Genomic DNA, 26,924 nt, shown 5'->3' with positions numbered 1-26,924 from the left:
CTGGCTATGTCGTGCCAATAGAAGTCAAGGTCTAAAAATATAAAGGTACAAATGTAAGTATAATGACTTTGACAAACAATTTGGAAGATATTGTTGTCCAAATCAGGAAAAATAGACTCATGAAGATGAGACTCCAACTGTCTGGAAAAAGATGTGCAACTATTGTCAGTGCCTGTTTCCCACAATGGCCAATCAAATGAGATAAGGGACACATTTTTTAAAGACCTGGAGTCTCTTATTGTTGAAGTGCTGAACGTAGACAAGCTTATTGTCCTTGATTAACATCATCAGCAAAATGGCTTTGGTAAATGCAACTATAATATTCTCGTCCTACTGAGGAAATGCAATTAACACAACTTCCTAATCACCAACAGTTATTTGCTTGCCAAGCCACAAAAAGACATCTTGAATGCATCCTCTCTCCAAGAACTGGCATCGAACTATGTCATCAACAGGAGAAGAAACCAGCAAGATGTCCAAGTAACAAAAGTCATGAGTAGTGCAGAATGCTGGACAGACCACAAGCTCATTGTCTCCAAGCTCTTTCTTCGGAAGCAGCCTGACAGACAACCACAAGGCAAAATATCCCTCCAAAAGCACCATGTCTCCAAATTAAAACTGGAAAATTTGAAATTGGTCATTTGTTGCAGAACTATGCAGTCAACTAATAACAACTGATGTGAACTCGGAGAATATCAAGGAAAACTAGGTATCCTTCAGAGAATCTGTCTACTCAGCCGCATTGAAAATCTGCCACATGTAAACACTGGTTTGCTGAGAACAATGCTGACAAATGGAGAGTATTGAACAAGAAGCACTCCAAAAAGCATGTTTAGAAGGTAGCACTTCATCTATGAAGGCAGCTAGCCTTCTATAACATCAAGAGGACTGAGCAACAAGACAGATGAGATTTAGGAATGACATGACGAACTTCAGTGATGATTTGAAGGTACTCTATGGGCCACTGCCATGATTTGGAACATGTCCAGTACTATATTGATGTCACCACACTGCTATCTGACAAATATCTGCTATCGGACACTGCTTGAGACAATGGCCATTTCAAAGCCCTGAGTGGCCGAGTGGTCTAAGGCACTCACCATTACAGATCCCATCTCACTTCTAACTGTGCATTTGAATCTCAAGCTCGGCCAACGTGGCTATATGTCAGAAAGCTTGCTGGTAGCTTCCTGTGGGTTGATTGTTCTTCCTTTAACATATATGCTAGCTGCCATGTATAATAGCCCATCATGTGTTTAAGAATAGCACTAAGCCCACAACACCAGGCCATTTCAAATTCAGCATAAATGTTGTTCAGTAATGCCGAAAGTCCTTATTTTATAAAATCTTAGTCCACTCATAATTCAAAATTGAATCATATTTCCCTCTCCTCCATTGAGTTGCATTTTCAGCTCTTCTAAAAAGTTAGAACTCAAAAACTTAAAATTGTTAAAATTGTCTTACAGAATTTAAAATTATCTCACTTTAAATAGCAGACTTTTAAAAAAAATAATTTAATCACAATTCCGTTGGAAATTTGATCATAACCAAACCATGCCATGCTTAATATTGAAAGATATCAATAGCAATAGCTTTGAGAGGGCTAGAAAAGATATATCCTTGATGCCTATTGATCGTCGTTTTGTTTTACAGGATGTATGTATACAATTGATATAGATTACCATATAGACTGACTACATAGTTATCAGTGTCCTTAAATGTTACTGATAACAAAGGCTACTGTACCCATTGGTTCATAGTTCATATGAGCCACCACCATTTTTGACTTACTTACCATTACAGTAAATATTGTCATGTGCCTTTGGAGATAAATAGCATTTCAATTATCAACTTTAAGGTATGGTTTTGTTTCTTGTCTTCTTGGAGTAAATGTTTAAACCCCATGTAGCTCAGCAAGATATTTGTGGGATAACTTATATCAAGTAAAATGTATATGATTATGTTCTAGAATATTGTTATTATTTATAATCAGTATGTCAGCTGTTAGCATATACATGGTTGTAGTATGGTTACACCTGACACTTTGGTTGATTTCAAATTCATTATTTTACTATTGAAATTTAATTTTGGAAAGTGTTTTAAATTTAAAGTTGCAAGAAAGTTAATATACTCTGTTATGTTTTGACAAAATAATTTGTAAAGTTTGAAAAAATAATTAAAATTAGTTCAAAATAATGTAACTATTTAATGTGAGCCACAGGCAGTTACATCAAACCTATAAGTTGAGTCCTTCTGCAAAATGCACAGACTCAGATTTGTTCTTGCATTATGTGATGGCAGAATTGGGTCTGTGCAGTTTGATGGGAGTAATCATTAGAACAAGCAACATAGACCCTGATCTGCAGGTGCATTATGCTATGGCACATCAGGATCTTTGTTATTTGCAGTTTGGCACAACTTATAATCGAGTAGATATTTTATCCATTGGCTTGTTGTGCAAGTGAAGTACCAACGTACCTTTACTAAGAGTTGAATGATACCAAGTTACCTTTGATTAATAAAGTTTGGTTTCACTCATTATTACTTCAGTGCCAATGAATTTGTACTTCCAGACCAGAATGACCTATCTGAGATTGTTGGTCTTGTCAATTGCCGTTGTGTATGTTCCTGTCATTGAAGGAGACCTAGATAAAACAATCTGTGACCCAACAAAACCTATAGCTGGTATGTACCAACTTAATGTCTTGATAGTTCATTTACCTATCTACTTACCTACCTACCGTTTCTACATATCCATCTGTGTGCCTACTTAGTTACCTTTCCACCTACTCACCAACCAATTTAGCCACACAACCACCTATCAACTAACTCCTGATTCTGAGTATGTATGTATGTGATGTGATTTTGATTTTTAACGTAGCTTTAACAATTTTTCAGTCATATCACTTCAATGTCTGCAATTTGGCAGTTTATAGTGATGTCTAGCACTGGGGCATCATGTCGCAGACATGTAGCATGATGTCCCACCCAGTCACATTATCCTGACACCAGGCCGACCAGTCCTAACACTAACCTCTTAATGCTCAACACCAAGCGAGGCAGCTGTTAGTACCATTTTTGTAAGTCTCTGGTATGACTCTGCTGGGGATTGAACCCATGACCTTCCGCATCTGAGGCGGATGCTCTAACCACAAGGCCACCAGAGCGGTCATATGTGTGTATGTATGTAGGTAGGTAGGCATGTAACTGCTTCTTGATTCAGAGTATGTATATAGGTAGGTAGGTAGGTAGGCATGTAACTGCTTATGTATATATGAATGTATGTATGACAACAACTATCAAAAACAACAATAAATACTTTATTTGATAGTGATTACTCAGGTACAATATACTATTCTACCCTGAGGCCCTTATGATGAACAAACTATTGTAAATACAAACAACAGCAACAGAAAAAGAGAAAAATATAAGAAGAAAAAAATAGTAGAGCATGCCTAATTAACTAGACTGTAAAGCATGCCTAATCAACTAGACTGTAAAGCATGCCTAATCAACAAGACTGTAAAGCATGCCTAATTAACAAGACTGTAAAGCATGCCTAATTAACAAGACTGTAAAGCATGCCTAATTAACTAGACTGTAAAGCATGCCTAATTGCTTTAAATATAAAAAGCACATAATATATATGATGTGCATTAACAGAATAAACTGGAGTACATGCATTTCAATAATTACAATGAAAATTCCTTTCAAGATAATGGTCATATTATTTTGTTTTGGATATATTCAGATTTGTTTCTGATCTATTTATTTCTTTGGATAGTTCATTCCATTAAATAGCACCAGAATAAGTGAATTATTATTTTTAAAAGTATTTGTTTTGGAATTAGTGTTCTGCAAAATGATCTTTTTTAATCGGTCTTTATACAGTAGGTCTTGGTGTTGTTCTTCTGACTTAAAATGAGACATACCATGCCAATATTGTGGTCAGCATTAATTCTTTACTTTGCACATTATTATGGATTTGGGGTAGACTAATCTGTATTCAGATTTCAATTCTGGGAGTAGAATTTAAATTGTGTTTATCACAATATCTGTGTGTGTTTGTGTGTGTGTTTGTGTTGTTGTTGTCATCAATCTGTCCTAACAATAGTTCATTGTTGTTCACCATTATACAACATGACACTTACAGTCTGGTCTTGATAATCAAATCAAACTGTGCAGAGCAAAAATGATAGATGAAAACGACTGTTGGATGGACAGGCTTACTAAACTGTTATTATTCTATCAAATTCCTGACATCATTTTAAACATATGGATGGGTGAGTATTTGTTGCATTAAATTAGACTAGACTGTGATCATTATTCTTTGTCAACTTACAATTTGTTAATTTTTATGTTTATCTGGGGTATTCATTGTATACTTGCAGTCTTGGTTTTGTGTGTATTGTATTCCAAGTTTACAATTAGAATGCAAAAGTGTGTTTGTAATCTTTGTAGGTCTATTATTTTTTGTGTGAGTGGGTTTCTTTATAGACTTACAATTTGTTGAAGTGTGTATGGTGGTCAGGGCCGGCGCCAGACTTAGCCAGACTATCTGGTGCCCTAGGCAAGGTTAGATTCTGGTGCCCCCCCCCCCCCCGGAAAATATCTATTTCAAAATTTATAAACAATACTTTTTTTTTTAAAAAAATGCGCCCCCTGAAATCAGCGCCCTAGGTGGCTGCCTAGTTTGCCTATATGGTAGTGCCGGCCCTGATGGTGGTATTCATTGTAGGTTTACAATATATTACAATATGTGGGGTATTTATGGACTATCAGTGTGTTAAAGTGTATGTGTATGGGAGGTTTTCTTAGATTTACAATGCATTATAATGATTGTAGAGGTATTCTTTGTAGACTTAGAATACATGTTAAAGTGGAAGTGTGTGGGTGTATTCTTTGTAGACCTACAATGTATTAAAGTTTGTGGTGGTATCCTTTGTAGACTTACAGTCTGTGTGTGTGTGTGTGTGTGTGTGTGTGTATTTGACCATGCATTGGTTTGATAAAGTGGCACATCATGCATTACTTTGACATTCAATTCATGCATAGGTTTGTTACAGTCTATAGTTGATGTTCATTTCATGCATATAGGTTTGTTACAGTCTGTAGTTGATGTTCAATTGATGCATATGTTTGTTACAGTCTGTAGTTGATGTTCAATTCATTCTAAGGTTTCTTACAGTCTGTAGTTGATGTTCAATTCATGCCTAGGTTTGTTAGTCTGTAGTTGATGTTCAATTCATTCATAGGTTTGTTACAGTCTATAGTTGATGTTCAATTCATTCATAGGTTTGTTACAGTCTATAGTTGATATTCAATTCATTCTAAGGTTTGTTACAGTCTGTAGTTGATGTTCAATTCATGCATATGTTTGTTACAGTCTAGTTGATGTTCAGTTGATGCATGGGTTTGTTACAGTCTATAGTTAATGTTCAATTCTTGCATAGGTTTATTACAGTCTATAGTTGATGTTCAATTGATGCATTGGTTTGTTACAATCTAGTTGATGTTCAGTTCATGCATAGGATTGTTACAGTCTGTAGCTGATGTTCAGTTGATGCATTGGTTTGTTACAGTCTGTAGTTGATGTTCAATTCATGCATAGGTTTATTACAGTCTGTAGTTGATGTTCAATTCATGCATAGGTTTGTTACAATCAATAGTTGATGTTCAATTCATGCATCTGTTTGTTACAGTCTAGTTGATGTTCAGTTCATGCATTGGTTTGTTGCAATCAATAGTTGATGTTCAGTTCATGCATAGGTTTGTTACAATCAATAGTTGATGTTCAATTCACACATAGGATTGTTACAGTCTGTAGTTGATGTTCAGTTCATGCATATGTTTATTACAGTCTATAGTTGATGTTCAATTCATGCATAGGTTTGTTGCAATCAATAGTTGATGTTCAGTTCATGCATAGGTTTGTTACAATCAATAGTTGATGTTCAATTCATTCTAAGGTTTGTTACAGTCTGTAGTTGATGTTCAATTCATGCATCTGTTTGATACAGTCTAGTTGATGTTCAGTTCATGCATGGGTTTGTTACAGTCTATAGTTGATGTTCAATTGATGCATTTGTTTGTTACAATCAAGTTGATGTTCAGTTCATGCGTAGGATTGTTACAGTCTGTAGTTGATGTTCAATTCATGCATAGGTTTATTACAGTCTATAGTTGATGTTCAATTCGTGCATAGGTTTGTTACAATCAATAGTTGATGTTCAGTTCATGCATAGGTTTATTACAGTCTATAGTTGATGTTCAGTTGATGCCTAGGATTGTTACAGTCTATAGTTGATGTTCAGTTGATGCCTAGGATTGTTACAGTCTATAGTTGATGTTCAGTTCATGCATAGGTGTGTTACAGTCTATAGTTGATGTTCAATTCATGCATAGGTGTGTTACAGTCTATAGTTGATGTTCAATTCATGCGTGGGTTTGTTACAATCAATAGTTGATGTTCAGTTCATGCATAGGTTTATTACAGTCTATAGTTGATGTTCAGTTGATGCCTAAGTGTGTTACAGTCTATAGTTGATCTTCAGTTGATGCCTAGGATTGTTACAGTCTATAGTTGATGTTCAATTCATGCATAGGTGTGTTACGGTCTATAGTTGATGTTCAGTTCATACATGGGAGGATTGTTTCAGTCTATACTTGACATTCAATCCATGCATAGGTTTATTACAGTCTGTAGTTGATGTTCAGTTCATGCATAGGTTTATTACAGTCTATACTTGACATTCAATCCATGCATAGGTTTATTACAGTCTGTAGTTGATGTTCAGTTCATGCATAGGATTGTTACAGTCTATACTTGACATTCAATTCATGCATAGGTTTATTACAGTCTGTAGTTGATGTTCAATTCATGCATAGGATTGTTACAATCTATACTTGACATTCAATTCATGCATAGGTTTATTACAGTCTGTAGTTGATGTTCAGTTCATGCATAGGTTTATTACAGTCTATACTCAACATTCTGTTCATGCATTGGTTTATTACAGTCTATACTTGACATTCAATTCATGCATAGGTTTATTACAGTCTGTAGTTGATGTTCAGTTCATGCATAGGTTTATTACAGTCTATAGGTGATGTTCAGTTCATGCATAGGTTTATTACAGTCTATACTTGACATTCAATTCATGCATTGGTTTATTACAGTCTATAGTTGATGTTCATTAAATCTGAGGATTGGAGGTTAGAGATTTGACTTTTGTTTTTGCAAAGGATTAATTTGTCTGTAGTCTAGGCTGTTAGCTGCCTTGTGTATTTTCAAATATTTAGTATATCACTCGAGAAATTGTTAATTTCCTATTGGCTGTCTATATGATTTTATTTAGAAAAGGATGTTTTTGCTTTGACCTTGAATTACTATATTTGACTATGTTCCAGCTGATACTATTGCCATTCACTAAATTTGACATCCTACATATATTTTTGTCTTTTACCTTTCTGTTTTAAATTGTTTTCTGGATGAATAGAATGCCGTCAAGAGAACTACAGTATATATGAATATTCTAATAACATTGATCTTATGATAATGTGATGGCAGATCTGGATCTTTGTTTTTCATTCTACTTATAATTATTAGTGACACAATAAAGAAGATCCTGACCTTATGATAATGTGATGGCAAATCTGTGTCTATGCTTTCCTAAATGTGCATGCTTTGCTCTTTCTTCTTTTTAAGCATTACAAATAAATGATACTGCTTACATGTGGATTTCAGTGTGTGTATATGTGTATAATGCCACTAAACTCCACTTACATCAGTGAAGATAAAGACTTAAATGTACAGCATACAATTTCAATGTTTTATAATTTTTTTATAAATTTGCAGAATAATAATCATACAGAAGTGTGGAAACATTTTGCTTTTCAGCACTGTTTCAGATTTATTAGTGAAAAATGAACATGTCTGAAATTAATTTTCAGATCCTGGCCTTCCATCCCCTCAGTTGTCGATATCCTTCTCCACATTCATAGAATGGAAAATTCTACACCTCAACAGTACAGTGAATATCCATGAGTATAATGATGGTATCAACCAAATTGGCAGTCAAATTGTCTATATAGAAGGACAACGCCTGCAAATTCTGTATGATTACCAGATGCAGCAGTATATTCTTGTTGATAGCAGTAAGTACAGTTATGAATGTGTACCACTTGTGAGCAAGCAATTGCCACATGTTAGTCACCAGATGTTTCATGTAAATTTTGGGTGAGCAAATTACAGTGTAACGTCATTTTTCAGACTTTATTTGTTTATGGTAAATTAGTACATTTTTTTTGTAGATTTCTTTTCATGATTGGGTCTAATATGGATTATATTGATTTTTTTGTTTCAAACCTGTTATAAAGATTACCTCATTTAAGCAATCACTTGTTTTTAGTAGCTTGATCATGATACATATTTGCTTCTACTGTATTAAGTAGACACATGTCCTAAGAAACCATTTTATCTACTTTTAAGTTGTGGTTTTTCACTGTATTTGAATTTTCATTGTCTTGTATTTGTTTACTTGTGTGCTTTCATAATGCTGTTACCATATGTACTTGCTTTTAAGTAAAGTCCAACTGCAATCTGAACAGACCCTGATCAACCATCGCATAATGTGCCAACAGATCTGGGTCTGTGCAGTTTGTTTGGAGTAATCAGTAGAACAAACAGTATAGACCCTGATCTGCAGGTACATTATAATATGGCAGATCAGGATCTTTGTTGTTTGCAGTTTAATTGGACTTATAAGTAAATACAGATGGTACTTGCAGGTGTGAATTACATGGAGAAAACCACAATTATATATTTGTCATGAAATTTCAGAGTATATATTGAGGCATAATAGGTTATAGATCTTATCAGAAATTTGCAAAGCATCTTGGGTAGAATAAATTGGAAGACAACATGATTCTATTTTTTATTTGTATATTCTATGACAAGCAGGTGTAATAAGCAATTTAAATCTTATATGCACTCAATTTTATGTTTTTTTATTTTCTTTGTTTTCTTAAATTATTATATCAGTAAAGACATGAAAGGATTATAATGTTTTTCTACAAATTGATACTGTGGGTAAAATGTTTGATATCACTTTGGATAATGCTAATTATGTATGTACCTGACTTAAGCTTATATCCTGAAGGGTGAAGCTGGACCAGAATGTGTTCCCTGCCAATGTCCTCTGACAGTAGAACACATTCTTGTAAAGTCAACTTCCACCCTGTGAGATAGAAGTTTTTTTGTGAACTCTTTATTTGTGGACACCTCACAGTTCTGCACCAGCAACTTTTTACTTGTTGAATCATGTCCTACATTGTCCAAAAATATAAAGGCTATTATGTCTGTTTTCCCTCTTCCATCCCAGGGTTTATTGTTTGTTGGGTTTTCCCTCTTCTATCCCATGCTTTCTTGTTTACTGAGTTTTCCCTCTTCCATCCCAGTGTTTCTTGTTTATTGAGTTTTCCCTGTTCCATCCCATGGTTTCTTGTTTATTGAGTTTTCCCTCTTTCATCCCATGGTTTCTTGTTTATTTAGTTTTCCCTCTTCCATCCCATGGTTTTTTGTTTATTGAGTTTTCCATAAAGAATACAAAGCAGACATTTTGAAAACAGAGTTTTGATTGATCATTTTTCCGTTCTAATTGTCATGATAAACTTAGTTGGGTTAACTTCCCCAACTTTCCTATCTAGATATGTTTTGTAAAATTTTTGAATTTTTGGGCTTGTACACCCCCACACCCTTATAGGATATAATCCCCTTGGGCGAGTTTCCTTGCCCCATATTTTTGTGCGTCTCTTCTCTTACTTTCATTTGCTCTGATAGCAACCTCTTCTTCCTACTGAAGAGCACAGCCTGCTATCATCCTTTTCAAGTGGTTGACACTAATTTTTTTTTCTGCAACTTTTGTCTTTACAGTGTGTTTTGCAATATTGATATTCCTTTTGTGCGTGGTGTTATTCTGCGTGTGTTTGTTGTTTGCATTTTTACTCTGTGTTGTTGTCACAGGACTGGCACTTAAAAAGGATTAGATTATTTAAAGTTGTATATTGATTTAAGATGAGGAAAGGAAAGGGTGAGACCGGTGATTTTTTTTAACTGTGGTGCACATGATAGTTCATTTAATGGGATATGCTTCTTAGTATAGCTGCCACAGCAGCCATGTTAAAAATTGTCTTATCTCTTCTTCTGAATGACTGCTCATATCAACATGGGGTTTCCACTAAAATATTTCCTATGATGTCTAGTTGGTTCTAAATAAAAAGCTGCTGATCTCCTGTCAAATATATCCACCATGGCACCCAACTTGAAAATCTTGTTATCACACTACTGTGTGATCCCATTTATCTGACCTCCTTCACAGATACAAATGATGATGTCACACTACTGTGTAATCCCATTTATCTGACCTCCATCACAGACACAAATGATGATGTCACACTACTGTGTAGTCCCATTTTTCTGACCTCCTTCACAGACACAAATGATGATGTCATACTACTTTGTGGTCCCATTTATCTGACCTCCTTCACAGACACAAATGATGATGTCACACTACTGTGTGATCCCATTTATCTGACCTCCTTCACAGACACAAATGATGATGTCACACTACTGTGTGATCCCATTTATCTGACCTCCTTCACAGACACAAATGATGATGTCACACTACTATGTAATCTCATTTATCTGACTGCCTTCATAGACACAAATGATGATGTCACACTACTGTGTAATCTCATTTATCTAACCTCCTTCACAGACACAAATGAAGATGTCACACTAATGTGTACTCTCATTTATCTGACCTCCTTCACAGACACAAATGATGATGTCACACTACTGTGTACTCTCATTTATCTGACTGTCTTCATAGACACAAATGATGATATCACAAGGCCTTTTTCAGATTTTTTCTAGAAACAGTATTTAACAAAAATTTTTATACAAAATCTGTACCTGTGTATAACATATATATGGTTTGTGTAAACCAGCGGTTCTCAAACTTGTTCGGGCCACTGCCCCTTTGGTTATCATCAGCATCAGCACACCCCCCTTCAGTAATCCCACTACCCACTTTGGTAACCACTGGTGTAAACCAACAACCAGGTCATGAATTTGGACAAATGAGGTTTGCATGTAATTGTTGGGGGTTTTGAGGGGGGGTATTTTCATAACATCACAACATGTCGACTTACAAAAATATGGAACTAACAGCTGCCTCACTTGGCGCTCAGCATCAAGAGGTTAGTGTTAGGACTGATCGGCCTGGTGTCAGGATATTGTGACTGGGTGGGACATCATGCTACATGTCTGCGGCATGATGCCCCAGTGCTAGACATCACTATAAACTGTCACACTGCAGACATCGTAGCAATATGATTGAAAAATTGTTAAAGCTACATTAAAATCCAAATCACACACACACACACACACACACACACACACACACACACACACACACACACACACACACACACACACACACACACACACACACAACTTGTCAGAATTGTTCACTAGATTGCAACTAATTGACTACATTGATACACCTTCAAGCTAAGATAGCCAACCAAATCATCCAAATTGCCTTATAGTGTCAAAATTTACACCCTTTTTCATCAAATTGCCATGAATTAAGGATCAAGACCATTAATCCTAGGTATCAGTAAGTAGGCAACTAGAATCTGTGCCAATGGTAATGCATCCAGTTTACGTCAGCACACACACTGGTTTGATATCAGGTTCTTACATGGTTTAAGAATGATTTCTGGTGAAATGTTGGTGCATTTATATTACATTTAAAGATTCAAATTATCAACAAATTTGGAAAACTGTACAGGTTGGTGTGCATTTTCTTGTGCTACACTTAGTTAAAATAATAGCAGAATGAGTTTTTAAAATTTGAACAGGTTGAAGTCAGAGATTCATGTAATCTAATATTAAGTTTATTATGGTGAGACAATTTTGTCATTACAATTCAGTTGTTGATATCAAAGTGGAAGTCTGATACAGAAAGGATGTACAGTTAATTTATGGCAGGTCACAAATGGCTTATGGTTCTCCAATGTGTTGTATGCTTTTTCTTTTACTGTCATTTTAAAAACTGTATATGCATTTTTATTTTTAATTACTCAGTAAGATTTGGTAATTGCAATCACACCTGCTAATCTCTTATTTCATAGTACTATGATACACTGAGTAACAAGTGCCATTATATCATAGACATTATGTAATGATCACATCATTTTGAACTGCGTTGTAAACATTGATTTTATAAGAGTGTTTGTCCTTGAGAGTATGTTATTGCCAGTCTGAGGATGAACTCTTGATTAAAATGGTAAAGGTTCAAACCCTTCCATCAGATTAGCCTGGACTAGTTACCATGGTGTGTCCTTGAGAAAGGCACTTTGCTCAGATTAGCCTGGAGTAGTTACCATGGTGTGTCCTTGAGAAAGAAACTTTGCTCAGATTAGCCTGGACTAGTTACAATGGTGTGACCTTAAGAAAGGCACTATGCTCAGATTAGCCTGAACTAGTTACAATGTTGTGTCCTTGAGAAAGGCACTTTGCTCAGATTAGCCTGAACTAGTTACAATGGTGTGTCCTTGAGAAAGGCACTTTGCTAATATTGCCTCAGCACTAAATAACCTACTTGTGTGACTGTGCACTGTCATAGAATGTTGACCCAAACCAATGCTGGTGAGTTCTTCTGGGTTGTCTGATTCTTCCACCTCAAATCCAGCATTTGTGCCATCAAGAATACCTTGCATTACATCTTAGAATTTTTAAGTCCAGTCAGCATAAAATAAAATGAATAAAAGTTCACACCATTAATCATGTGGGTATGAGCATCACAACCGAGTCCTCTTCAGTATCCAGCAAACACTTTTATCATTACTATATTTTCCAGTAAAATATCAAGCTTATTATTTTAAGAATTGCTATTTCTATTGTGTAATAAATACCATCTATACATGCATATAAGTCAACCCCATCTGCAAACTTCACAGATTCGGATTTGCCTTTCTATAATGCACTAGCATAATGCAGATCTGGCTCTATGCAGTTTGTTGGGAGTAATCACGTGAACTAACAACATAGACCGTAATCTGCCAGCACATTGTGTGATGACATGTCAGTGTCTGTGTTGTTTGAAGTTGGACTTAACAGTGTATATATACCAGGTACCATGAAAACAACTTAGTTACAATTTTATATATACATGTATTTGATACAGATGTTAAAAATACCATCTTCTGTCATGAAATATTGATATATAGAAATTGATCCAATTTATACTTTCTATTTATCACAGGGTTTATTGCAAGATTCACACTAATTTCTAAAAAATTGCGTGGATAAATCAATAAAATGTGTGAAAATCACATCTGATACTTTTTGATCCCTACATATATATCCAGTGAATCACTCCTATATTTAGAAAATGTGCACTTTTGTAAGTGGAGGAATTTTTTCTGCTAAATCTCTTTGATAACTGCAAATATGAATATTTTTATACAGATGGATGCACTACGAGGGGGCTAAGCAGTCTGGAGTTTTACCAGGATATGTTTTGGATTACCTCAACCAAAATTCTCTACAATACCATACAAAATGCACGTGTGGTAAGTTGACCATTCATAGTCGCACAGATGAATTTAACCACACTTGCATGCCCCTGTATTTTTCTCAATATGTCTTCACACATGACTACTGCATGTAGTCCCTTTAATCCCACCCCAGGGGTACATACAAATCTAAGCACCATTCTTCACATGTATAAAATGCATGCTTTTAATTTTCTTAATTTGCAACCGTTACATCATTTTAAGCTGAAAGGCTCTCCAACAGCTTCATTGAATTTGTCACTGTAAATATTTCAGTCAGTGAATTGATTTGTTCACTGAAACTGATACAAGAAATTCATAAATCTACAGTTTAATGAACTAAAATATCAGAATTAGTTCTTCATATGTAGAATGAGTTGTTTGAAATATGTGTTCAAAGAAAGAAGAGTGTATTGCAATTTTTTTAGCTCTACTGGTTAGTTGATCTTAAATAAAAATGGCGCCACTCAGATATTCAACATGTCCACCACTGTGGCCGGTTTGAAAATCTCATTATTGCTACACCTCCTGAATGGAAGTCATGTTGACATGGTTTTTTTTACCAGCAAGCATCTTATTTTATCTAATTGGTCCTGAATGAAAATGGTGCCACTCACAAATCCAGTATGGCTAACACTGCTGCCATCTTGAGAATCTTGTTGTCACTACTCCTCCTGAATGGATGATCATATCAACTTGTAATTTTCACTTAAAGACTTCTTATGATCTCTTGTTGGTCCTACCTGAAAATGATGCCACTCAGACATCAAATACTGCCACCACACTAGCCATCTTGAACATCACAGGTTCTCCTTAACAAATGATTATATCATCAGGGTGTTTTCACTGAAAGAACGTTTATGATATCTGGTTGTTTATAAATGAAAATGGTTGCCATTAATTCATGTATGTGTGCTACAATGGACATCATTAAAATCCTATATGGTTGGTTATATGAACATTTTGCTTTCATGAGAAGACTTTTTATAATGTCTAATTGGTTATTAATGGAAATGGTATGGATCCAGTAATGTTGCTGTTGCTTATCCAAAATGGCAAGTGATATCAATATGGGGTTTTCCTTGCTATAAAGTCTTGTTAGTCCTAAATTAAACTTGTGTTGATGTGATGTCCAATATGGCCACCATGGTGGCCATCTTGGAAATCTTGTTATTGCTACTCCGGTTAAATTGAAATTTATTTTGAAATTGGGGTTTTAGTAATAATAATTATAATAATTATAAGAATAAATTATTTAGAGAAGGTAACTCAATTAGTTAGAAGTAATCTATCTTGAGGTCTTCTGGCTGTTATGTACAACACATACAGCATATACAACATGATGTGAAAAATCAGGTTTGACACTAAATCAAAATATCAAGCCAGGAAATCAGAAGTCTTATTTGGTGTCTAGCTGGTCCTAAAAGAAAACAATGCCGACTGACCCTCAAAAATATTATCACCATGGTGGCCATTCTTGAAAATATTGTTATACCTACTCCACACAAATGGAGGGTTACATCAACATGAAATTCTTGCAAATAGATTTCATATGATACCTTGCTGATCCTAAATGAAAATGGTATAAATTGTACATCCAGTATGGTTACCATGATGGCTGTCTTGAACATCTTGCTGTTATATTGACATGGTTTTTTCACCAAAGGATTTTAAATGATGTCTCCTTGGTCCTAAATGAAAATAATACTAATTTGAAAATCTTGTTATCTTGTTATCTCTAAAGAATATGACTGTTGGATTCAACTCTCAGCTATTAAAAGAAAAAAATGGCCTTATCTTGAATTCCTGAAGCTTCTTTTCACTCAGTAGGGACTCTTTTTTTTTTTCCAAATTTAATTATTAAAAAATATGAAAAACAATAAAAGTATAGGACCTGATGGTATAACTTGCAAATTGTATGGACTCTTAGTCAGATATAAGAAATTATCTGGAAATTTGCAGAATCTTTCAATTTTTGTTTTCAGAGGGGTGAAATAAAACATTTGGACATTATTTCATTGATATTGAACAAGAATACAAATCTTACAGTAAAGCCATCACATTAAGAAGACACAGTCATTATCAAAAGCACATTTATGAAAGTCAAACTGGATTTATTAAAGGTTATTGTATTAGATAAACTATGGAGTTTTTACTTATTAACATTGAGATGGTAGAAGATAAGGATTCACCCACCCCTTTATTTTTTGCAGACTTCAAAATTGCTTTTGACAGTTTCAATCATCCATATGTTTAAAATTCTAGATTTTCTCAATTTTGGTACTGAAATCAGCATTTTCTAGAAAAATGCAAAATGGTGTGTATCAAACAATTGATATTTATCTGAATTGTTTCCACTGAACAAAGGTGTTTAACAAGAATATCCTTTATTACCATATCTGTTCTGTACTTTTTTCATTAAAAAGAATCCAGAATCGTAAGAATTGGATCTTGGAATAAAACTAATATATTCTTATAATAAAAGATTTAGCTGGACCCCTTCAAGGATGAACACTTTGGGAATCACTTTTCATTCAATTTCAGAACTCACCCATGAACCCACTTTTTCTCAAAAAATTAAAAAGAATGCATTTCTTGTTTGGAAAAATGCAAATGTAGGAATTTAATAATATTAGAAAGAAGTTGAGTTTTACAGATTTTTTACCAAAATTGATACTGCCATTAACTGTTTTACCCAATTGCAAAACTGAAACTCTCTAGGAAAAAGACATATTTATTACAATATTTATGGAAGGGGAAAAAGGACAAAATGACTTTATAGAAATATAGCAAAATATTACTGTGTAAGGGAGTTAAAACGATTGACATCACAACTGTCATGCATTCCTTAAAAATATAAATAAAGGAATTATTTATATATATATATATATATATATATATATATATATATATATATATATATATATATATATATATATATATATAGATATATAGATACTATTTTTTATCTTTAGATGAATGTAAATAAAAATTTGACAAAGACAAACAAGTCTTAATACAATACCATGTTTTAAATCTTCATTTTGAATATGTTGAGTTATAATGATCAAAGAAGAACAAAATGAATTAAAGGGTGCTCAATGTCAGATACATAATGGCCAAGGAGAACTACAACTACCTCACAAATCCAGCCCTCACAGGCTAAAACATTTGTGCTAAAAGGCTAAAAGTTATCGGCCCAGCTAGGTGGCAGTTAGAGTAAATTGGTACCAATTCCTATGAACTCTTCAGTTACTACTTCCACTTGTGCCAAGTAGCATGCTATCTACAGACAGAGAGGCCTTGCATAGTGTTGCTGGGCATTTCCTGCATACTGTGTCCAGCTTGGTGCCTCAGTGTCCAAGATAGTTTTCTTCACTTGTCCTCAAGCCTTTGCCAACCAAAGGAAGCCTATTCTTGGTGACAGCTTGAAAGTGACAGGACTTCATTTGTGATGTACTGTGAGCGTAGTGAGCCACCATTCTCAACTTTCTTCCCCAGCTATTTTGCAAGTAGCACAAGAATCATCAGCTTCACTATCTTTATTATAAGATGACAAAAACTTGCTCATTGGTTCCTTCATTATCGTTAGATCTAACTATGATGCTTGAAAACTAAGACTTACAGGCTTGGACTGAAGAAGTTTTCCACTTACTCCCATTGGAGTTATGTCTTCCTCTTTCCTCTACAACACCTGCATTGTCTATAGTTCCAACATCAGGTGATCATTGACTAAGAAAGAACTTACTTTCAGTTACTCCTACAGTCTGGCACAGTTACTGAAATTTTTGTCTGCTAACATCATCAGCTACAAGTCTCAAGCATCTATCAATGGTTTTGCTCGAAGACTCCTTCCCTCAAATGTAGTTGGCAGTTCTACATGCCCCACACACTAGTTTTCCATTTGGATGCCCAGCAATTGATGCCTAACATTGTGGCTGTCAGCTCAGTATTGGAATAGTATCAATGGTGATCTTTCAACAGGCCAAACACAGCTAAACTTCCTCCACCCTGAATCTCACTGACTCACTGACATTTGTGGGAGTCTGTTCTTGAACTGCCTACATCTTAAAAATAATAGCCCAACATACTCTGGTCAAGGCTGCAGCTGGTGAAATGGGATGTAGTGCTCTCTATTTCACCCTTTCTTAATGACCTAATTCATAAGGCAAAGCTACACTTGCAACCGTAAGCTTTTAATATCTTCTTTAATGATCGGGCTGATTGAATCTGCAAACTAGCTACCAAGGATACCTTCTTTCCCTTCCTCACAGTATCAGCAACAGCAGAGGGATTTGCAAGGCAGTCAACAAAAGATTACAGGGATGTCCCTGGAACACAGGACACTGGGAAGCAGTCCCACTGAATTCACAAATATCAGAAACCTCACCTATACTTAACTAAAGTGGACAAGAATCAGATGGTGAACATTTTTTCCAGCATTTATCTCCCCCATCGCAAACAATATTGATTCCAGTAGGAGAAATGAACTGATCGTTTGCTACCAAATGGGCAAGATTTACCATGACAATACATGAATCTAACGTCTGGTTTCTTATGGACTCGGTATCACTTTCAGTGCACCTCTTCCTTTGCCTAGAGTTCCCTCTTCTTCAAACATGGCACACTTAACTCAGTTGTCAAAATAATCACCATCGATCAATTCATTTTTACTGTTAGGTTCACAATGGAAAAAAAATCAACTGGTTCTAGATGCTGTCCATTAGGGAGACTACGCTATCAGCATGGATCTGCAAGATGTGTAACTTCATGTCCCCACTCACATGGCTTCCAGAAGTCTAGTAGCTTGGCTGCAAAAACAATAGGCTACAAAACAGCAGGCTAGTCATATCTTGGAGCAAGACATGGTATCACCTGTTACCCTCCTTCTCATTCTTAGTTTGCTTGTCAACAATGACATCTCTCACCTTTTTACTCCTTCAAGATTTCAGTCAACTAGGTCTGGAACTCAGCATTAAGGTAAACAGAGTATAACTCCCCCAGGAATAAAAATTCAATGCAATGGGGGAAACCTTGCCTTTACAAAACATTCCATCCACTAGAGAATTCTTTTGCCTGCTGGGTTTGCTCAGTGTGGCAGCAGACATTTAGTCCCATATTGCCTTCTTGGGATTCCATTACAATAATTCTGCACTCCAAATTTAGGTCAAACCTCAAACCTTTGACCATTGGACCAACTTTGACAATCTGCACAATATGAGGTTTCATCTTGAAGATAGGGAAACCTCAATGGGACTTGCATCAGGGATACCTCTGTATGTACAACCTCAGGCAAGGCCGATCTATATGGATGTGAACACACAGTGGGTGGGATTGCAAGTTTTCTATCATTACCAGATGCCAGTGGAATGTGTCCCCTTTTGGATCACTATTTACATATTAACATTCTTGAGATGAAAACTGTTCCAAAAGTCTTTCATTGGTGGCTGGAGAACCTACATGGTAATGAAGTTCTTATCCTGTCTCAAATGGCAAAGAGGAACCAAGGTCCCCAAACCCCCCTGTTTGGTGTTTTCTGAAATGGTGTCCTCAACAACAAATCCGCATCCAAGTTTGACATATCCTAGGCTGGCTAATATACAGCACTGTCCTGTAAGAACCAGCTACATGTACTACAAATAGAATGGTCTCTTCATCATTCAGTTTTCACTCAGTAGGTGCCCAGTGTAATCAACTTATGATGGACCTATTGACAACAAGGTGGAATGCCAAAATTCAGTCATTTTTCTTACCAGTCCCATATCCAAAGGTATGGATAAGCAAGGCTCTTATTACAGATTGGAACAGCAAAAGGTATACACCTTTTCTGCAACACCTCATGTTCCAAAGGTGATAAAGAAAGCAAAAGAATTGGATTGTCTTCTCATCCTGAGTACTCTCCTCAAATAGGAAATCTTGGATCAACTTCATCAATCTCACAACAGAATTGCCAGGAAATTGATATATTCCCTCATCTGCTTTCAGCAACCACAATGGAAGGTGTTTCATACCAACCCAGAGTTCCTGAACTTGTACATCGTTTCTTATTAAAATATGCTTTCATGAACAAACAGTTCTCAAAACCAGTGGTGGAGGAATCCCTCAAGTGTGATGGCCCCTCCACCTTAAACCTCTATGAATGCAATGGAATATATTCTCACAGTGGTGCACAGCAGAACACTTGATACCACTGCAGGCATCCATACCTTGATAGCTAACTTTGTATGGCTCTTCTGTGAGAAATGGCACCAATCATAATTAAAAACTACTATTCCACGATCACTGGTACACTGCATTATCCTTGAATATAGGAAATCAGACAAACCAAAGACCTATCCAATCAGCAATTCATTTGGCTGACAAAAAAGTGTATTTGGATTACATGTATCCAATGACATTGGATCATTGCCCAAGTGGAATGTATCATGGGTACTAACCTGGCTGAACAAGACACCATCTAATCTGCTCTCAAGAAGTTCATTGTTTCACCTTTAGTATAAGTCCTGCCTCCTTAAATCAATGGGGGAAAGGCTGGCAGAATTAGCAAAGACATGTCATATTGATGTATATGTCTACATGCAGTTCCAACAAGATATGTTAGTATCACTCTTGATGGCCCATGTTCATAATCAGACTTGGTAATAATACCTGTCTACTCTGGACACTTTGTCTCAAGGTCATCTACAGTACCCAGTGTGAACTCCAAAGTGGTTCATAAGAAAGACTGAGTGGTTCGAGGGAGATCACATAGGGAAAGGACAGTATATCAGCACAGACATTTCATCCTGGATAAAGTGGGTGTCTCATTCAGGATAGTAGAAACAATCCCACACCAGTGAATTTGCTTTGCACCTCAGCTCACAAAACTCACAAACATTGCATATGAGTGAAAGTGTTCCATTATAATCTATGCTTTGGGATGGAAATCTAGTGTTTTATCTCCGATGTTTGATCCTAAATGGCTCAACTTGATCTGGTGGGACCTATGGCTGTGGCACAAAAGGTTACTGTCAGAGGTTGTTTGACAGCTTCATAAGAACACAGCTTCATGACTTGCATTGAATTGCAGGAATTAAACATTTTCCATATTGAAGCTACACTTAACATATTGAGTTTATTTTCCAGTTGGGTTATCTAGAAGCTCTCTCATATACCTTAGGGGACTGGAGATGGTCCCTCCGGAATAAGGGGATTTTCTCCCTCCACCTCCTACCGATTATGTTTTGCTGAAGTCTTTTAATTTGGCAGGGCTCGATTTGCATGGTAGTAGTAGTTCTCGTGTATTATGATCAGGTATTTTCAAAGAAACATATTTTACTAGAAGAAATTAGTTTCTCTCTGCCTTACGCAGCAATAGGCATGCATCTACAGTGACTACAGTCTTTGCAAGCTAAATTTTTCCCTGATGAGAAAGGAATATCATGGGAATCAATAAGCAAACATTTTTTTTATCTTGTTTGTACTCACATCTCCAGTCACATTGTCAATATAACTCAAAATTGTGAATATGTCAAATTCAGAAGTGAGACAATTTTACCACTAGGGTAGTGGGTTGAAGCCATTCACTTGCTGGATGGTGGGAAAAGAAGTCCTGTTGTCAGAGCAAATATGAAAGTCACCTTTTGTGCTAGTGTGATAGGTGTAGCTTGCTAGTTTCATTTTTTTTGCCCTTGAATTCAAGTTTTTGTTAAAGTCAAAAGATTGTCTTTGAGAAGAGATATGAATTACATCCCTTTTCATTGAGGCCAGGGGCTATTTGGTATTTAAAAATTGTATGTAAAAACAGAACATTTTGGGGTTCTTGAGTAAAAAAAAATAACCATGTACATCTAATTTTTTGGTTCTCTATTCATCACAGGCTTTTCCCATCAGCTGACTGTCTTTTGATCTTGGCAAGTTGAGCAACTGGCTTATCCATATATTCTTTTTAAATCATGTACAGCTGTTTTAAAGTGAAACTTCACACGCCGGCTGACCAAAGAGTCAGTGCTCAGTTTTACAGTCATGTTTATGTAAGTTGTCAATCAGGTGAAATTATTGTTTTGTCATGATGCACAAAATGAAGATTGGTGATTACATTAAGTCAATGATGAATTAATATAATGGATTGATTAAAGTGATTACAATCCAATAATCATGAGTGAAACAAATTTGGGTGTAAAAACACATACACACATTTTATGATTATGTTTTTTAGTATAAAGAAATCTCACTACAGGTCAGTTTCACATATAATGCTATACACTGTTAACATTAAACAGAGTTGTTTTAAAGAATGATCACTGTAATTGTGACTTTTGCTGTAGCAAGGAACTACTTTGTCTAAATGTTATGATTCTCTCTGATTGTCTTACAGGTATATATTGGTGAAGATAAAATACGGTTTACCAATGTTAACCACTGGAACACCTGTATCTACCTATATCAGTGGGACACAACAATCAAAATTGACATCTACTTTTCCAGTAAGTTTGATATAGTCAAGGACAGGTACAGATATATATATATATATATATATATATATATATATATATATATATATATATATAGTGATACCCTGCATAAAGAAATTTGCCATGTATCAAAAGCTGATGTAGCTTTGTTTTATAAATTTCATATCTATATCAATCAAGAATTTATCCAAAATAGTTTTTACCTCATTTGACCAACAGTCCAAGTGAGCTTATTATCTTGCAGCTATGTGTTGTCCTTCATCAATTGCTATTTTTAACTTCTTAACTTCTAGTCAAAGACCACTGGACTAGTTTGAACTATACTTTACAGAGATGATATTGAAATAAAGTCCTTTCAAATTCATACTTTACAGAGATGATATTGAAATAAAGTCCTTTCAAATTCATACTTTACAGAGATGATATTGAAATAAAGTCCTTTCAAATTTGTACTTTACAGAGATATTGAAATAAAGTCCTTTCAAATTCGTACTTTACAGAGATGATATTGAAATAAAGTCCTTTCAAATTCGTACTTTACAGAGATGATATTGAAATAAAGTCCTTTCAAATGATGCTGATCAGCCATCAAATATGGGCTACTGAAATTAGAACTTTTCAACAGTTGCTTCACAAAAATAGTTCAGCTCAATTTAACAAAATTTTACAGCATTCTGGCTTAGTGGCTTTTCAGATTTGTACAAATGATGCCAATATACCATACAAATATGGCTGCCATTGCTAAAAGAGAGGAACCTTTAAACAACTTCTCAAAAACTGCTGAACAGAAATTTACTTTCACATAAATGCATTTTAAATCCATACAAATTGTGTTGATCACCATCTGATATGGACACCGTTGATGTGAATAGAAATATCTTTAAATGTCTTCTTCATAAAAACTATTGAATTTCAATTGTACCAAATTTTACAAAAAAGAAATTCTGGCATTCAAGACTTTTCACTTTTATATAAATGATGCCAATCTGCTGTCAAATGTTGTGAACTTTACTAAAATTAGAAACAAAAATTAATAATCTGTCATCAACTAAGGCCACTGTAATGAAAAACAGAAAAATCTTCAAATACAATGTAGTTCTTCCTGGAAACTTTGCAACAGTCTTTGACCTGATTTCACAGAAAACATTCAGATATGTGCAAACAATAACAATATGCTATAAAATATTTAAGAGATAAGTAAATATATAGAAGCTTTGCAACTTAAAACTGCTGGATAGAATTTTATAGGATTTGAAAGGAGACATTCTGGCAAGAATGCCTTTTCAATATTTTACAGATAATATGGATGTGTCATCAATTATGGCTGTTGTTACTAAAAACAGAAAAACTTTAGACAACTTCTTCAAAATTATTTTAATTTGCAGAATTAGACTAAATTTGACAAAAAGCATGATTGCATAAGAGCCTTTTAATTTTAGTTCACCTTTCCATCATGCCAAATTAGAGTACAGTCCTGCATTTGATGTGCCTTTGAATTTTAGTTCACCTGTCCATAATGCCAAATTAGAGTACAGTCCTGCATTTGATGTGCCTTTTAATTTTAGTTCACCTTTCCATAATGCCAAAATACGGTACAGTCCTGCATTTGATGTGTCTTTTAATTTTAGTTCACCTTTCCATAATGCCAAAATACGGTACAGTCCTGCATTTGATGTGCCTTTTAATTTTAGTTCACCTGTCCATAATGCCAAAATACGGTACAGTCCTGCATCCAGTGTGTGTTGTCTGTCATATGTCATCCATCAACAATTGCTATTTTTAGTTTCTTTTAAAGAACACTACTGTAAAAAACAAGCATGGCAGAAAGCATGAGTGATATTTATGTTTGTATAAAAAAAAATTATGCCAGTTCTCCATTAAATATATCCTCCATTAACAAAAATAGAAGAAAAAAATACTTAATGTCTTCTCAAACTTTGCCAACATAATTGAACAATTTAGACATCTGAGTTGCTATTTATGTACTTTTGACTGATTTTTTTAATGAAAATTTCCTTAGTAATGCATGCTATAATTCAATGCATTGATTTTATGTGCTGGGTCTTTATCCACAATAATGTAGCATGGAATCACACCAATCATTAAAGTGGTTGGTGTTTCTTTAAAACAAAATCCAGATTGTGGAGTGACAGAGTGAAGATTTCACTGTTGGTTATGGCAGACCTTTTTCTGGAGTCATGTTGAATTATGGACAAACGAACATTCAAATATCTAATTTCATTATTATCTTGATTGAAGGATTAGATAATTATCCTGTTATAAAAATTCGTTCTTTGAATTCTCACCTGAAATCAACAGAGCTGGTTGGTATGGAAGGTGTGTGTGTGTGTTTTGTTATTGTAGGCTAGGCATTTATGCTTGTACATCGATATTTTAAGATTACTATAAAACTGTTCATATTGGATACCACAATTAGAAACAGATAAGAAAGCTGGCATAGTAGTTAGTATAGAACCAATTCAAGAAAGGGAAACTTTGGCATGTTAATGAAAAATCTTATTTTGGAGCAGAGATATTCAATAGATAATATTCTGGAAAATTGTACATAACAACCATAAAGAACAATTTGGCTGGGTAAGCTACCTGTGCATATATTCTTTCATATAGCAAACTGTAGAAGGGGGTTCCCAGCACAGAACAATATTTATATACAGATTAGGAACAACAAACCATCAACAATCTAAAGCTTATAAAATATAGCGGGAACATCTTTTGAGTATTTTGATTTCAATATAGCTCTAACAAAGTAGAGCAGGAAGAAAGAGACATGGATATTTAAGTGTTAGGTACATATTGAACTATCAACACCCCCACCCCCACTTTTATTTTCTACTCTCCCCTTATTTTGTAACAATGGGGGAGTTCCTCTCTTTAGATAAATTCCCCGCAGCATCTCTGGATTTTTGGCAATTAATGTTGTGTCAAGCAATCATACTAATGTGTTCAGCATTGTTTCAGATGGTTGGGCAATGGCAGAATCAACCCCTACATTAATGATCCCAGTGAGGATAGAGATGCTGGGTCGCAAGTTCAATGGTACTGCAAATACCACATTCCATGTGGTGGGTGATTTCTTGGAGTTTCGACCACAGCCAGACTTTCCCCAGACAAATTTACAGGTTTGTTGTTCATATTAATGTGCTGCCCTCTCCACCTGTAATTACCTGTAATTAACTTTCTCTATGCAAGAAAAAAGTTAATTTATCACCTCATAATTAGGGCTCTGAATCAAGATACTGGAGTCCTATATCAATATCAATTTTTTCTGCCTGTATTATCTGTCCATCCATTCAGATTGATGAAAACGTGAGTTAGTTTGATTTCCAGCATTCCACAGCGGCAATTGTAGAAGTTTTTTCCCCGATTGCCCATTCTCCTGACTTTAGTCTGCACAGCATAAATTTACTACCAGTAAGCCTTGCAGAATTTCATCAAAATTTGGCATGCAGCTTCATGCTGATGAGATCTTGAATGAGTTTAATTCCATATGCTTCACATTATCATTCAGAAGAGTTATGGCCCCTGATTGTCCATTCCCCTGAATTTATTTTGTTAGGAATGTTGCCAATCAGCCAACATTATTTTACACCTTTGTACTGATTTAGACCTTGAATAATTTGATCTCCAGAAATCCATGTCATCATATAGAAGAGTTATGGCCCCTGAATGCCTATCTTCTCCAAAGTTTGATTTTCCGATAGAAGTTCTTCTATTTAACGTCCAGTTGAGCAATGTATAGACAGAAGGGCCTTTTGTGATGCCTGGCAAAGAGCTCAAGTTTAAAAAACCTCACATGATTAATTCCTTTTGCAAGAAAATTGTGAATATCAGCATTTTTTTGACTCATCAGTTAATAATAATTTAATTTGGTATATATGTTTGAACAGGTCATTGTTCTAACTCTGTTTCATAACCTTGCACATTGTTCAGAATCCAAGCATATGAAATAATATTCTGCAAACATTCAAATAATTCCCGGCGACAAAATTGTCAGGTGTATTGTTCATACAAGAAACATCATATGTACTTGCATTATGCTGCATACTTATAGCCTAGAAAGATCATACTGATCCTTTAATGTTTGGAAACCCCAGTTCATTGTTTCTGAACTTTTTTGAAGCCCTGCTTCCAGTGATGGTTGGGCTGCCACTGACAATTCCAGTTTTGGGAGTGTCTGCCCCATTAATAGGATCGTTCTGAAAAAGAGGCACTCTGCTTTTAAATTTCGGCCACTTGTCATTTTGCTGCTTTCTGTTGTCTTTTTTTGCAGCCTTTCGAGATTCACTAAGCCCAAAAAGCCAGTTAGTGATGCGGTTTGATGCAGTGCAGATGGGCTGATACATGTCAGCTCTGGTCTTATGAGCTCCTAGTGCTTAAAACTGAAGTTGTTGAACAGAAAGGATGACATTTTATAATTGTCTATGGCAAAATCTGTGACTGAATCCAGTGGTAATTCTCACACATTGTTTTTATTCTTCTTAAACAGTACCATTGCCCTCAAGGAGGAGACCAACATTTGCCCCAAACGAGTTTGCAGCTTTTGCAAAGATTTATCAAGAGTTTTGACATTGCATTCCAGACCTCAATATTAACTTGGGGCACCTTTAAAGTGTCACAATTTCCTGGCCTCAGATACTTCTCCTCCCATGGTTTGTCATGAGTTAACACTGAACATAGGCCTTTATTGTTCTAGGAAAAAACTTAAATCATCATCATTGACCTTGGCGGAATCTGAATCTGTCATAGTTAGCCCTGTGACATCCACCATCCAAGTCCATGTTCCCTTCTTTATGCATAGCGATAAATCCTTGTCAAAGTGACCAA

General features: G+C 35.3%; 1 protein-coding gene across 2 annotated transcripts in view; it reads left to right on the top strand.

Moving 5' to 3' along the window:
- Positions 1-1,751: 1,751 nt before the first annotated feature.
- Positions 1,752-26,924, top strand: part of LOC149785687 (uncharacterized) — a 92,161-nt gene continuing 66,988 nt past the window's right edge. Inside the window, exons 1-6 of one of the 2 annotated variants that reach the window (XM_089979526.1) lie at positions 1,752-1,858; positions 2,574-2,685; positions 7,954-8,157; positions 13,541-13,644; positions 21,983-22,091; positions 25,059-25,219. In XM_089979526.1, coding sequence (XP_089835652.1) covers positions 2,580-2,685; positions 7,954-8,157; positions 13,541-13,644; positions 21,983-22,091; positions 25,059-25,219 — 684 coding nt within the window. In that variant the 5' untranslated portion in view covers positions 1,752-1,858; positions 2,574-2,579. The remainder of the gene's footprint in view (positions 1,859-2,573; positions 2,686-7,953; positions 8,158-13,540; positions 13,645-21,982; positions 22,092-25,058; positions 25,220-26,924) is intronic. The other variant, XM_089979525.1, reaches the window with a different exon arrangement.

The sequence above is a fragment of the Sinohyriopsis cumingii genome, chromosome 13, assembly GCF_028554795.1.
Source record: "Sinohyriopsis cumingii isolate HCF-2022 chromosome 13, ASM2855479v2, whole genome shotgun sequence".
Lineage (NCBI taxonomy): Eukaryota > Metazoa > Mollusca > Bivalvia > Unionida > Unionidae > Sinohyriopsis > Sinohyriopsis cumingii.
This window is presented reverse-complemented; position numbering and strand designations above follow the sequence as displayed.